At 41.9% G+C, this 15,451-nt stretch overlaps 2 protein-coding genes across 4 annotated transcripts in view; one reads left to right on the top strand and one right to left on the bottom strand.

Moving 5' to 3' along the window:
* The first annotated feature begins 2,204 nt into the window (after positions 1–2,204).
* On the top strand, positions 2,205–4,336 carry SFT2D3 (SFT2 domain containing 3). Its single transcript, XM_090278942.1, has one exon. The coding sequence runs from the start codon at positions 2,276–2,278 to the stop codon at positions 2,915–2,917; it is 642 nt and encodes a 213-aa protein (XP_090135068.1). The 5' UTR covers positions 2,205–2,275; the 3' UTR covers positions 2,918–4,336.
* A 1,094-nt stretch (positions 4,337–5,430) lies between these two features.
* WDR33 (WD repeat domain 33) overlaps positions 5,431–15,451 on the bottom strand; it is a 107,244-nt gene continuing 97,223 nt past the window's right edge. For all 3 annotated transcript variants that reach the window (XM_090278926.1, XM_090278933.1, XM_090278929.1), the window contains 5 exons: positions 13,984–14,419; positions 9,468–9,631; positions 9,265–9,357; positions 8,344–8,559; positions 5,431–6,563 (listed from right to left, as the gene is read on the bottom strand). In XM_090278926.1, the coding sequence (XP_090135052.1) occupies positions 6,334–6,563; positions 8,344–8,559; positions 9,265–9,357; positions 9,468–9,631; positions 13,984–14,419 (1,139 nt within the window). In that variant the 3' untranslated portion in view covers positions 5,431–6,333. The remainder of the gene's footprint in view (positions 6,564–8,343; positions 8,560–9,264; positions 9,358–9,467; positions 9,632–13,983; positions 14,420–15,451) is intronic.

Genomic DNA, 15,451 nt, shown 5'->3' with positions numbered 1-15,451 from the left:
TTCCTGGAAGTTTAAGGAGAGTAAGGACTCAAAGTTTCACTGGACTTGGCAACCAAAGTATTTGGTGACTTTGTCAAGAACGGTTTTGCTGGTACAATGGAACGAAGTGGATTCAAGGGAAAACAGAGGCTTGTAGAGACCCTGAGTTTATCAACTTTTTGAGTGAAATTTGCTGCAGAAACTGAGGGGGGTAGGGCCAAAAAAGGATTTTTATTATTATTAGTTTTTACAGAGAAAGAAATACATGTTATTCTACTCACTTACGTATTCATTGGTTGACTCATGTATGTGTCCTAAGAATGGAAACCACAACCCTGGCACACTGCGACGATGCTCCAACCAAGCTACCCAACCAGGATAAGGAAGATTCTATTATTATGTCATTCTGTCAGTGCAGGAATCGAACCAAAGCATATTTCTGACTTCATCAATGCTATTCCCAGGGAAGCCCTCTTTATATAAAGGGAAGTTCACAAGGTAATAAACCAAAAACTCACAACCCTGCCCTATCACCAATTTTTTGAGTGACCTTGGATATGTTATTTAACTTCTATTTCAGTCTTCATCTGTACAATGAGTAGAAAATTCCATTTTCCATCTCACACCTGTATAAATGATTAGGTAACATCATTTATGTACCACCACCATTATACTTTCTATCTCTAAGATATGACCTAAGTACCTCACAAGTGGAATCAGACAGTATTTTTATGATTAGCCTATTTCACTTAGTATTCTATGTCTTCAAGGTGCATTCATGTTGTATGTCAGAATTTCTTTCCTTTGTAACACTGAATAATATTCCATTGTCTGTACACACCACTATTTATTGACCTGTGGATAGACACTTGGGTTGATTCCACCTTTTAGCTATCATTAATAATGCTGCTATGAACATCAGTGTACAAGTACCTCAAGACCCTGCTTTATGTTCTTTTGAACATATGCCCAGAAGCAGAATTACTGGGTCATATGAAAGTTCTTTTAATTTTTTGAGGAACTGCCATACTGTTTTCAACAGCAGCTGTACCAGCTTATGTTCCTAACAATAGTATACAAGCATTCCAATTTCTCCATATCTGGCCAAAACTCTTTTTTTAATAGTAGCCATATTAACAATTTTGCCAACAGTACATGATCAAGATGTTCACTATTATAATAAAATGTGAAAGGATTTCAACCTAAAATGGAATCAGAGGATATGAAATGGAGACTTTCACACATGCGCCCTCAGGAAAAGGAAACCTAAGAATGGAGAAAGTGACTTCCAGTAAGAATCTGATCTACAGAGATCAAAACTTACTTCCTACCAATGAACTTCCATCAAGAATCTCGCCCTGGCTGCTGTGGCTCAGTGCATTGAGCATCAGCCTGTGAGCTAAGTGTCGCTGGTTCGATTCCCAGTCAGGGCACATTACTAGGTAGCACGTCAGGTCCCCAGTTGGGGGCATGAGTGATGTTTCTCTCCTCTTCTCCTTTCCTCCCTCTCTAAAAATAAAACAAATAAACAAGTAAATAATTTTTTTAAAAAAGGAATCTCTCCGTGTACACATGCCAGTAACAATACTGCTTGGCCTCCAGTTAAGACTTCTCCTTGTTTTCACTCCTTGCCAATAAATACAGGTTACCCAAACTCGCAACAGATTTGCCTGTAGCTTGTTATAGTTTGCGTTTCCAGTCCTGCATGTCTGGATATTTTTAAAAATTAAAGACTTATTGAGATAACTGCATACTAGCAGTTTTAGAAATAGTTACCCCATGTAGCCTTTACCCAGTTTCCCCAACTGTAAGATCTTGTAAAACTACATAGCACTCAAACAGGATACTGATATCCAAAAGGTCAAGATAAGACAATACTGGAGTACTGTATCCCAATGCTTGCTAGATGATATGTTACCCAAATTACATATAATAGTCAATTAGAACTTCACATTTATATAAAAAAAATACCAATAATTCCATCAAGAGCCCTTTTTGTACCCTTTTAGTCACACCAACACCCGCTCCAAACTAATTTTTAATGCTGACATTTACTCAGGTAGCAATAACACCTCACTCTGGACAAACAGGGTCCGGCGCTGGTAAATTCAGATGCGCATGACAGGGCTCCTGCCCATGTGCTGTGGCGACAGCTCAGTTTCCTCCGAACTACCCATTGCCTCACTCGCTGGCTGCAGGGCCCCTCCCATTGCGCCACGGCCAAACAGCTGTCGGAGGGAAGAGTAGCTTCCGTCAGCTACGGAGGAGAACCGGAAGTGACAACTCTCGGCCCGAGATGGCGGGCATACACCGCGAGCTGCAGGAGTACCTGGCGCAGGGGAAAGCGGGCGGCCGAACGGCCACGGAGCCGCTGCTCCCCGCAGAAAAGGCAGAGGAATCCGAGGCGGGAGACTGGACGGTGGGGGCGTGGCTAAGCCTGCGCTGGAATGGCGCACGGAGCTCCGCGGGGCCAGAGGCGGGCCCAACCTGCCTACCGAGTGTGACGCGCGCGCAGCAGCTGGCGGCCAGTGGTGTGTGTCTGCTGCTGGCCACACTCTGCTTCGTCCTGGCCGCACTCTACTCGCCCGCACTGCTGCTGCGCGCCCGCAAGTTCGGTATACTCTGGTCACTGGGCTCCCTGTTAGCGCTGGCTGGAGGAACGATCCTGCGGGGCGGCCCGGCGTGCAGGCGTCTACTACGCGGCGAAGAAGCACCGTCACGGGCCGCGCTGCTCTACGTGGCTGCGCTGGGCACTACGCTATACGCGGCGCTGGGGTTACGCAGTACGTTGCTCACGGCGATAGGCGCCTGCGCACAGGTCGCCGCGCTGTTGACTGCCTTGATTGGCTTGCTTCCGCGAGGCGCCAGCACCGCACTTCGCTTAGCGCTGGGACGGATGGGCTCCAGCGGTAGCTTTACCAAGGCCCTTCCCGTGTGAGACCGTAGGGCGTGCCGTGGGGAGAGAAAGCGGCGCCAGCCCTCCGAGACAAGGACCACAGCTGCCTGCTCCCAGAGGCCGCAGGCAGGGGCTGCCTTCACCATGACGGCCAATCTAGTTTTGGAGCTGCTGCTTACAACAGATCAGTTTCGGAAGATCCTTGATTTCAGCTTTTTTTCCTGCACTCTAGCTTTGCTCAGAAAACGAGATTTGATATTTGAGTTGGTGATGTGTTGTGCTACCTTTATGAGGAATTGCTTTTGCATTAACCGTGGTCTTACATTGAATTCAGTTAAACAAAAAAAAAAGCAGCCTCTAATTAGCTGCCCTTGTGACTTTTCTTACATTTCTCTTTTACCTTATCTTAAAAAACCAATAGTTTAGCTAGGTAAGCTTGTTTTCGTTGGCCGTTGAAAATTATTTTTCTTCAGTGTGAGTGGTTTAAACATAAGAGTAACTTTAAACATGAACTTTAACCCCGCTTTTTTCTAAAGTACTTTAGTGAAGAGGATTTTTTTTTTTAGCGAAATTGTAAATATGGTGCTTTATAAAGTTAAGAGGAAAATTGTACTAATGACGAAAGCGATGGACCTAAAAATCTGTATTGATAACGAAAGCGATGGACCTTAAAGGGACATATTCTGCCCAGAAAATCACGGTATCTAGTAAAGTGCTGAGATTCCTGGGCAGAACTGGGGAGAGGGATCCCTGGGAGAAAGAAGTCTACATCCAGAGATCCCATGTTTGATGGAAACCATGCTCTACTCAAAATTCTTAATTTTACCATCTGCTTTTAAAACTAATTGTAATGCAGTGTAAGATGATTTTCATATTTTAATTGCCAAATTTCCTTCTTTTAGTTTCAGCACTTTGTGACTATTGCCAGAAAGTGTAGGCTGAATACTGTGATGAGTCCATAAAACTGTATGTGTTGTCACTAGTTATATGTTAACTAGAATGTAAAATGTATTTAGAATTTTAAAATTCTATTTCGGTCATTCTCAGTTCACATCAGAATTACTTGAAGAGCCAAACCTCAATATGTTCAATCATCCATTTTCAGCTAAGCTTGACAACTTTTCTGTAATCGTATCACACAATTTGAAAATTGTTTTCTGGGGCTAGATTCCAGTGTTGACTAAATAGGTGTCAGGCAGCAGCAGAGCACTGCCTCTTCATCCAACCTCAGTATTTATATTCTTAGGTCCTGATGGGTGTCCCTGCCAAAAGAAGTGACACTATTAGTGGCCAACATCCACAGGAGGCTTGCATGCTACTTTGTACACCCCGCTCCCACGGTGTTCTTTAAGAAGACGATCTTCTTCCTGGACCAGTAAATAGGGTTACCACCCTCGAAAGGAAAAACCAAGAGAGTATTTGAAAAACATACGCGGTTTTCAGGGAGTGATTTACTTAACTGTAAAGTCTTGTGCAATTAATTGGCTGCCTTTTCTATCCCTAGTGAAATCTCTATAATTCTAAATTTCTCAACTGAAGATTGTGAATTTTCACAACTAAAGATTTTACCATGTTTTAACACAGTTTTATGTTTGTTATTTCTAAGTTGTATTCCCAACATTTTCTCAGGAATTCAGCACTGAAAATCTACTATTATAAAAATCAAAGCACAATATATTTTGACAGTGATGTTTTAAAAAATGTTTCTGTATCTCCTAAGTATATCATAAATATATAATGTAGAGATTTCACTTCTAAATGAATTCATACTCAAAATGTGATCTAGTTATCTGCTGAGGTACTATTTTAAAGTTAAACCCTAAAATGTTAAGATTAGATTAAAGTTTCTTACCACGTGAATCTCAAAAAGGAGCCTAATTTTGATCAGGATTTGGTCTTAATTACTTTGCAGCTTCTCAGAATTAATGACTTCTTTTTAAGATATACCAGTGGAGGGCAAATAAAGAATATCCACAAACCTAAAGCAATCTTGAGCCTCCCATCATGTTTATAGTGAGGTGCTAATAAATAAGACGTTTTTAATTTCAAACTAAAGTGAAAATTATTAACTTGTAGTTTATAGGTTCTAATACCCAAAGAGCAACGTGATTGCTTTTCTTTCTGCAGAAATAATTTAGCTTTCACCATTTTTTACATTAACAGAGAACCAGTGAAGTGTTTTACATACTGTCCAACTATCCCTTAGAAAAGGGGTTTTCTGAGCAACTACTGAGACTTCCAGCGCCAAATGTGCCAAGCAAACTCATCTCTAATGCCAAGCTGAAGCTGGCAATGTTAGGGACACTATGGACTTCCCTTTGAATATTAAAAACCTTCCTATAAAAACAAAGCAAGGGGTCAGTATAGAGAGCATCATGGAGTTATCTCAAACTGAACTTCTGACATCTGATCCAAACTGGGCTAAATGTTATATTTAAAACTAAAGGAAGAACTTCCTGGCTTACTTTAATTTAGGACTATCCTCTCCCTTAAACATTGGTGTTTCCACATAGCTGGTACTGGAAGAGAAAGAAATTATTGAACTTTTGCAAAAATTGTTTCAGACATTTTAGTCCAGTCTTTTCAACTTAAACAATGTGCGAAATGATTTACAGTAATCAAAAGGGTACATGTAGTTAATTTCTGGCTTGCGTCAAGTTCCTCTAGTCAGAAAAAAGGCAGTTCAAGTCTAAGGTGATTACTAGGAGATGTACCTAAGGGAGAAGCCCCACTTAGATAACCAGAATATTTTTTTCTTTGGAGTGTAATTTTCCATCTGCCAGAGCACATCTAATTAAGGCTTTGAATGTACTTCAAACGATGTTACAATTTTAAGGTATTTTTCACTCTTACAAAAATAAGTATGACAGAATGGTTGGATGAAAATTAAAAAAAAAAAAAAGTTCACAGGTGAAGTTAATTTAGATGACTTAGCGGTTTCATCAAGTATGCTCACAAGTATAAGCACTGATTGTACACCCCTCAACAGACTGGATGCAATGGAAACTAAAGATTTCCTTAAGGCAAGCACTTCACAACTACTTGTTTTCTGTTAATTCTTGCATAAATCACATTCTGTATTCATACAAAAACAATGTTTTTTCTGACAAACTGTACATATAGAAACAAATTTCCAATTGGACATGAACTTAAAATTTGTGGAGGAGGTGCTTCTTGTCTCCTAACACTTAAAAACAAAACAAAACAATTCCAGCTTCTATCTTCACAGAACAATGTAGGAGCTGGGGCAGTGAGGGTGTACAAGACAAAAGGCCAGCTACTCTGGATGACCAGCAGCAGTCTTTCTCTTGAAGACTTTATCAGGGGCTCCTGGAATTCAGCTGCCCCAGAATAAGGGTTCAGGGCTACAAGGTGCAGGTTTCCTTTTGTTTCTCTTGGTAAGTCCACAAGTTCTTAAATACTGTCCAGAGATGCCAAGGAGTACTCAACTCCACCTTCTACCGACCCCTTCCACTACCCCTTGAAGCTCCTCGCCTTGGTGGGCCAGAGTTCATGTTACTCCCTCTACCCCAGTTACTGCCACTCCGGACTCCTCTAGAAGGGGTACCACTGCCTGGAGGGCCCCCAAAAGATTCATCTCTGTGGTATCCGTCATGGTGATCTCCATCCAAGGAGCTGGAACGCCCAGACTTTGGCACTCTTTGGGAAGATCCTGGACCCCCTCGGCCTGAAAGGAAACATTGATTTCACATATAACTTTTTTATATCAGAGACTATTTATGACCCCTGCCATAAACTTTTATTCTGTGATGACAGCAGAACACTTCTGGGTCTTAAATACAAAGCACTAAAAGTTGTACCTCCACCATCTTCTCGACCACTGTCTCATTCCTGTCTTGGCTTGTGGCCATGCCCCTCTGCATCAATGAGACACATGTTCCCCAAGGGTGTGTGACAGAGACAATAGGAAGCCAAGAGATAAAGACAGAGCACCTCCTAGAAGTCATGGACAGACTTGGCCATGTCTCTAGTCTATAGGAAGTGTATCTTCACCTTCCTGTGCCACCAGAGATATTCTGAGGGAAGATCTGAAAAGCACTAACTTAAACTTTAGAAGCAACTGTGATTGATGGTAATTACAAGTACTCTAAGTAGTGTGAGTGCTTGCTTACTTATCCCACAACTGTGGCACTTTTGATTTCCTTTTAAATAGTAAAATAACATTTCTTGAAAAACAAAAGCATAGAAAGAAAAACACAAATTTTTAGAATGATTTCTCCCAGGGATAGTTTTATTTGTTCCAGATTTGGACACAAAACCTTAGTTATGAAATTCTCACCTAAAGGTTTTTTTCTCATGAGATGACAGAATTTGGCAATTATCAGATGATTACTGACAACTTTATTTTGTCTTAAATTTTGAATGGAATTGAATCCAGTTAGGGCGAAGAGGTTAGGAAATGAGTAATTTTGGCTTCTTTTCACACAAAGTACAGTCCGGACCCACCAGAAGGTGCAAAGGCAAAGAAGCTGGGACATTAATTTCATTAGCCATGTAGCCGTGGCCAAGGACCTACAAAGGTATCCTGTGTGCCCATACAGACCAGCAACAAAATGTGTGTTTGGATGGAGAGATATCCTAGTGACGTAAGTAATTTCTGAGGGGTTTGCTCTGAGAAGAACCAAAAAACTGTCAAGAACAAAAGCCAGAACTTTGTCAGAGATATAGGTTAACTGAGGAGTGGGCACAAGTTGGGGCCAATGGACAGTCATTTTGGCAGCCTCCAAACCACAGCACATATGCAGCAGCCCAGCCTAACCCGAGGCCAGAGATGTAGCTAGCTAGCATTTGGTGGCTACAACTCCTGGCTAAGTCAGTGCTGCATCTAAAATAAAGATCCACAGTTTCAAGATGTAGAAATAATCTATTGCCCCTACCTGAAGACAACCCTTCCCAGACCTAGTTCCCCCAAAGTCTTTGTGACTGTGGGCATAAACAGTGTTTCTTCCAGGCCCACACTAAGAAAAAACCCCAGAACATGGAAGAGGGCAATACCACCTGCCACTGATAAGACCCTCCAGGGCTCAGAGCAGCCATCAGTAGAGAGCACACTTGCCAGGTAGAGCAGGGGTCTCAGAAGGTATCACCAGCAGAGATCGTGCTGGACACCCTGACAAAGAGCTGAACTTGAACAAAGCAGAGATTCTTGAAAGCAAGTGGAGGACACTGAACTTGCAGTTATGAGAGAGAGCTCTGACTGGCTGTGGGGTAATCCCGAGCCAGTTGCATTTGTACCACATTTGGGAACATGTGCCTTTATACAGCGTAAGCCCTGGAGGGCAGAATGGAGAAAGGACCCTTTACACCCTAGGAGGGGACAAATGGAACAGGCATATGCTAGGATGGGGCTGGCCTGGAGACGAGGCCTTCAATGGCCCCTGCAAACCTTCTTGCCAGGCCCGTGGCATCCATAGCTTCCAGAACTGGAATCACTGGCCGCCACTTACCTTTGCCGCCTCGATCCTCAGAAGGACCCCCAGGCGCTTCCATTTCTCTGTGCTCAGAGGTCCCTGGCCCATCATGCCAGGGGCGCTTTCGGGGTGGCAGGGATGCCATGTCCATGCCTTGGAGGGAAGAGGATCGTTCTCTGCCAGCGGGGGAATGACCATCATGAGGCGGATGATCAGGGCGAGGAGCATCCCGAAAATGTTCATGACCTGGCCCTGAAACAGAAACAGAGATGAACAAGGCTCAGAATCTGACAATCTCATTATATTACAGTGTGATCTACAGCAGATGGAAATTATACTATTAAGAGTAAGTAGCAACTTGAGAACCAACGACAATCATTCATGCTAAAAACACTCACTGAACACCTACCAGGTATAAGTTACACCAGGAGTACATTTAAAAAGTCAAGATTAGAAATAGACATACCACTTAAATAAGAAGCAGGTAAGGTCCAGAAAAGCGGATCTCAAACTTTTTAGTCTCAAGAGATCTTTACACTCTTTAAAAGTTACTGAGGATCCCAAAGATTTCATTTATGAGTTATATCTAATAATATTTGCCACATTAGCAACTAAGACTGAGAAAATTGTAATTCCCTTAATTACATTTTCCAAAAACAAAACACTTCAGTAAAAAGAATGCTATTGTTTCATGTTTAGACAGATCCCTTTATAAATGTCTGGCTCATTTATAAAGAAATGAGAAAGGAAGATGGATTCTGCCAACTAACAGTTCAATCTCTAATCTCCTATGATAGAATGCTGTTAGGTGAAGGCAATGAAAACAATCCAGCCTCAGGTGGAGATGTGAGTTGGAAAACAGAGGACCTTGTAGACCTGGAGGTGTCTCAGGCCCTCAGGGTCCTTTTAAGTGCTGTCTCAAGTTACCATAAGCCACAGGCAGTTCTCCTTTCTTACCTGACTCTCTGTTTCCATCCCAGGAGTCTGGTTTCCGTCCTCCTTCAAAACGGGGGAACTCATCAGGAGTGGGAAGTAAACCCTTCCTTCCTCCTACACAATGGAACAAAACAACACAACACCACATACACTATTTTAGGTGTGTTCCAAACATTTACCTCTCCTGCCCTGCCCTTCCTAGAGCCAGTGTCCTTAGCACATACCTCGTGGGGCACCCCGGCCTCGTCCCCGGAGCTCTCTTCCGCGGGCAGCTTCATCAGAAGCATCAAAACTCTCCTCTGGACCAAAGTCTTCAGGACCAGGAAAACCATCTCTGCCTCTTGGGGGAGCCCGGCCTTCATGTCTTGGGGGGGCTCCTCTTCTGAAGCTATGAGGAAAAACAGCAGAATGTCCATCAATGAAATACCTTCCAGCTCTAAGTTCATGTTTCAAAGAATCATTTAAGAAAATATAATACAACGTTAAATGGGAGAAAAACAAAGTAAAAGTGTGTTTAAAGTACACATTTTACAATTCCAATATTACAGGCAAAAACAGGCAGGAAGTAAACATATCAGAATGTAGGATTATTTTGATTTTCTTTCAGGCTTTTACAAATAGCATTTTTTAAATGTTTGTATCATGTCAAGTGCGTTATATGTATTATTTATTTCATTTTATCCTCATAACCACATATGAAGATGCTTAACTCTCTTCTACCCATGAGTACACCGAGGCACAGAGGTTAAGTCATTTATTTAAGGACACCCCTAAGTGTTCACATTTGAACTCAGTCAGTCCTGCCCCTCAGCCCAGGCTCCTTACCACTGCCTCCCAAATACTTTCCATTATCATTTAATTTCTTATAACGAATACTTAATACTTACATAATCAGAAATAAAGGCAAGTATAGATTCATGCTTGCCAACTGTACTAGACTTGTTCTAGGGCATCTGCTCTGCCATCTACCCTGGGCCACCCACAGTCTCTACGCAGGGGTGACTATAAACTTCCCCAATGGGCCCATTCCACAGCTGACTGGTTTACAGGTAGACATCTGGCTTATAGGCAGGCTGGTGTCTTGGCACGTAAACTTCACTATCTCTCAGGAATTCTGGACCTGGGAAGTTAAATCGGTCCAGTGTTGTGGAAGCAGCAACAGCCTGTGGGAAGAACAAGGGCCTGCCAGCAGGAGCTCACCAACAAGCCACAGGATCAGAAGGTGGTGAGGCAAGGCACTAGTCTACACGGGCCAGTGCCTGTGAACTTCCTTTCAGGCCAGGACTTCTACTTTTTCTTGAGTCTCCATTCATTGATCTTTTACTCCATTTCATATTGAAAATTTTGCAATTTACAGTAAAGTTGAAAAAACAGAACAAGCCCATACATCCTCCACCTAATCAGTTCTTAAGAATTTGCACATGTGCTTTATCTTCTTTATCCACCTGTTTCCAAATTCATTTCTAAACCATTCTAAAATCACCTGCTGACGTGGTACTTCAGCCCTGAATACTGCAGCCTGTTTCTTCAAAGAACACGCTTTCTCTTAACATGCAGTATTATTTATTCTAGTCTCATTCAACTTTCTCCAGTTGTCCTCAAAATGTCCTCTAGTTTTAAAAAATGGATTTCGATCATAATCACACTGCTATTCGATAGTCACATGTCTCTGCTCTACCGTAATCCAAAACAGTCCCCCTCCTATTTTTATCTTTTGTGATCTTGACATTTTTGAAAGGTCCACCCAAGTGTACCACAATTTGAATTTTTCTGATTGCTTCCTCATTCTTGGCCAAACTACTTATACCTTCTCAGTGACACCAGTTTGTCTCATTGCTTATGATGTGCAAGTGGTGAGGCGACCAAATTTCACTGTTGCAAAGATACATTTTCTCCTTTGCAATGAAGTGATCTGTGGGGTGTGAGACTCACCTGTTTCCCCCCATCTTTTACCTAATGATTTTAGCATCCACTGATGATCCTTGCCTGAATCAACTATGACATTAACTGCTATAAAAGTGATTTTCCAATTCTGCCACTCCTACATTTATCACTTGATGTTTTACCATAAAAAGACCTTCCTCTTTTTCACTCCACCTCTCAGCTATCTTTTTAATAACTTTCTTGGCCCTGAGGTAACTTATGAACCATATTCCTACAAAGGAGGTATGACCAGAACACTGGCTGAACAACAACATATATTGAGGGTGGAAGTGGCCAGATGAGCAGGAAGAGTAAAAACAGAGGGATCTGTTTCCCTGAGACAGAGTCAGGGTAGAAGCCCGAGACACAGCAGGACTCTTCTTTGACCCAAAAGGACAGAGAGAATCTAAGTTGCCCTAATTAGGAAACAGCTCCTGTTATGGTCTAAATGTTTATGTTCTGTCGTCAAAATCACATAGTGAAACCCTAACCCCAATGTGATATTTGGAGATGGGCCTTTAAGAGGCAATTAGGGTTAGATGAGGTCATTGGATTGGGGGCCTCATTAAGGGATTAGTGCCCTTCTAAGAGAAGCCAGGAAGAGTTTGCTCACACTCTCTCTTCCATGTGAGGATACAGAGAGAAGGTGAGCAGTCTGCAAGCCAGGAAGAGAAACCTCACCAGAAACCTGTTCTGCTGGATCATGCTCTGGAACTTCCAGCCTCCAGAACTGTGAGAAAATATTGGGTTGGCCAAAAAATCCATTACATTTTTTTCCATACAATGGCTCTGGTAGTGCTTAGTTGTCTTTAACTTCATTCAAAACAATTTTGTTAGATTGTATTGTGACAGCTGTCATATCAGTGTGCATTTTAAAAAAGAAACTTATCAAGATAACTGGTGAATTTTTGTGCAGCCATTTTAATACTGAAGATTAAAGAAAACATACAACATTTTTGGCATATTATGCTTTATTATTTCAAGGAAGGTAAAAACACAATTGAAACACAATAAAAAGATGTGTGCAGTGTATGAAGAAGCTGCTGTAAAGGATCAAAGGTGTCAAAAGTGGTTTGTGAAGTTTCTTGGTACTACTGACATTTTGACCAAGTAATTCTTTGCTGTGGGGCTGTCTTCTGCATCGGAAGATATTTAGAAGCACCCCTGGCCTCTACCCACTAGAAGCCAATAATAGGAGGTAGCTGACACACTCAAAATATCCAAATCAATAAAGTTATTGGTGAAAATGAAAAATGTAACTTTTATAGAAAAAAATGGACTTTTTGGCCAACTCAATACATTTCTACTGTTTAAGCCACTCTGTCTATGGTATTTGGTTATGGCAGCCTGAGCGCCTAATAAACTGACCTCTCTCAAACGCCTCTCCATATTGAACAGATTAATTTCTTCAAGTTACTGAGCACCTACTATGACACCACTACTGCTTTAGGTCCTGAGGACACAGTGGTAGATGAGGCTATCATGCTTCTGGGAGATACAGGTAATAAAGAAATAAATATATTACTTAGTGTCACACAGCACTAAGTGCTATGAAGGAATAGAAAGCAGAATAAAGGAACTGGATATAACAGGAGGAGAGATCTCACTGGCGTGAGCCACAAACATTTGGAAAACTGAGTTACAGGCAGAGGAAACAGCAAGCACAAAAGCAACAATTGGCATATCTGAAGACCAGCACAAAGCTGTAAAAAAGCACAAGAGTTTAGGCTGTGAGTCTATCACTGATAGATGAAATGTAATACAAATTGAGGCTCAGCAAAATCTAAAACTGCAAAAGATGCAGGGATTCAAGAAATTAATTAAAGTCACATTGATGCCAAAGCCATTGGAAATGAGGCACTTGCAGATATAAAAAGCCATTTCGGAGTGAATACTTGGATATCATAAAGAAAGGTCCTTATGAAAACTGGGAGCCTTTAATTTTTTTTTCCAGAACCCCCTTCTGATAGCTTTCCTTAACCCTCTATTTACCCTCATGGCCATTTTATCAGCCAATCTGTTCTAACACATCCCATGAGAATGGGGATTGCCAACCCTTAGCTCAGTCACCTACTAACACCAGTGAGCGCCGTGATAAGAAAAGACATGGAAGGGAAGACTGAAGCAGTGAAGGCAGGCGTGTTGAAGAGCATGGGCACTGTGATCCCTCATCTGTAAAACGCTTACAGTTACACCTGTCTCATAGTTCACTGTAACAATTAAGTGAGGCTATCTAGCACAAAATAAATAATCATCAGTTACTGAGTTTCACTTGAAATTTCACTAATTCTTGTTTTTCCTCCATATTTTTTATTTTTTATTTTTTTCGTTATTTTCCTCTGTATTTCTTGTATTCCTTTTTTATTTTAAGCAAGTGGAGTGTTCAAGCCTGACCTTGACCTACTTTAACAGCAAGATTATTTTTCAGTTTGATTTGATTTTGTTAAGATCTTTAGGCAATTTCACAAAGACTAATTAACAATTCCTTTATTCTTAATCTAGATATCTGTATGATTTCATCATTCTAATCAAGAGAACCTGGGGATTTCTAATTAGACTCAGAAACTTTATAGTATACATATCTTCCCATCACTTTAAAACAACCAAAAGATAAGCCAAAAGAAAATGATTTCTAAATTGTAAAAGACAAAAAAGAACCACATAAATGTTAAAAAGCTTAATTTTTTTTTTTAAGTCTAACTGAAAAACGTGAAGAGGATAGGGCTAGAAGTGAAAAAGAAGAGACTTTGTGGGAAAAAATAAAAAAAGACAAGCTCCAGGGAAGAAAAAAATAGACCCACAAAGTGTCTGCCCCACCTTTCTTCTCTGCGCCCTCGAAAACGTGGGTCCTCAGGATCCCGGGGGAACCGCTCATCTCCAGGTCTGCGGCCTTCCCATGCACCTGGAGGGCCCCGGGCTGAGCCCCGGCCATCCCCCTCGCTGAATTCCCTGTGGTCAGGAGGAAACGGAGGCCCGGGGCCCCCTCGCCTCCACTTCTCTTCTTGTAAAGGTCCTCCTCGCCCCTCAAATTCACGTAATCGATGGCCAAAGCGCTTGTCAGGATGGAAGTCATCTGGTCTGCCGAAGTCGTCAGGGAAGTCAGGGTGAGGGCCGCGCCTATCAGGGGGACCCCTGCAGTCCTGGCTGCCCCGGAAAGGTCCCCTGTCTGGACCATGTTCGGGGCCACTGCTCTGCTCATGCCGCCTCTCTGACAGTGGGCCCATGTGATGGTTTGGAGGGCCCCGTGAGTCACCTATGGGAAACAAAACTGCTTTTACCATGTCTTCCAGGAATCCTGCCAACATAGGTCTGGTTTTCATCATCTTAATATTTTAGAAGGCATTCTTGTATTTAAAATGCTTTTCCTCCTTGGTTCTCAGTATACTTAGGGGACAAATGTCTCCAAGGCATTATATAACAAAAAGAACTAGGGTTCTGTGGTGAAGATTTCAACTTCATCACTCACTAGTTAAGGAACTTGACATAGGGCAAATTACTAATCTAAAATGCACCCACCTTCTAGTATAGTGATTAATTTAGAAAACATAAGGAATAAGACTGAGCTTCCTTCCCCTGTCTCAATTCTTTCAGTGACTTCATTCTGCCTACTTGCTCCATACCCAGGGAGGAGACAGGAGAAAATGCCCAGTGCAGGCCAGAAAGCCCAAGCCAGGCACTACCCCTGCCACCCAACCCTACACTTATAAGGGCCTGCAAAGCCCATCACAGGGCACTGGGCTCTCTGCCACCATCTATGATGTCACTCCTTTAACCCATAGTTCAACTTGACTTGTTAACTCACAGTTCTGATTTTTTTTTTTTACAAGATTACTTTATTTTATTTATTGGTTTTTAGAGAGAGGGGAAAGGAGAAAGAGATAGAGAGAAACATCAATGTGCGGTTGCCTCTCACGGGCCCCCAACTGGGGACCTGGCGTGCAACCTAGTCATGTGCCCTGACTGGGAATCAAACCAGTGACACTTGGCTCACAGGCCGACACTCAATCCACTGAGCCACAGCAGCCAGGGCTTCATACTTTGATTCTTAATTAAATCTTCTGTAAGGCACATGGAACCATGGGCTTCTCTTATAACTGCTTGGTGACCAAACAGCCTTGCTATATTTCAGTTTTAAGGTTTATGTGAACACTTTTTCTGCCCCTTTCTATGAATGACATTCCTCATCTATAATATTATTACCATTCTTTACAAACAGTGTTTGGAAATCCACTAAATATTTTTTAAAATATTTGAACATATGTTATATATTAAAAGTACTGAATAA

Source organism: Furipterus horrens, unplaced genomic scaffold (genome assembly GCF_987537825.1).
Source record: "Furipterus horrens unplaced genomic scaffold, mFurHor1.1.pri manual_scaffold_1, whole genome shotgun sequence".
Taxonomy (NCBI): Eukaryota; Metazoa; Chordata; class Mammalia; order Chiroptera; family Furipteridae; genus Furipterus; species Furipterus horrens.
This window is presented reverse-complemented; position numbering and strand designations above follow the sequence as displayed.

Coding starts and splice junctions, on each gene's coding strand:
- SFT2D3 (XM_090278942.1), top strand. CDS start 2,276: ATGGCGGGCATACACCGCGAGCTGCAGGAGTACCTGGCGCAGGGGAAA.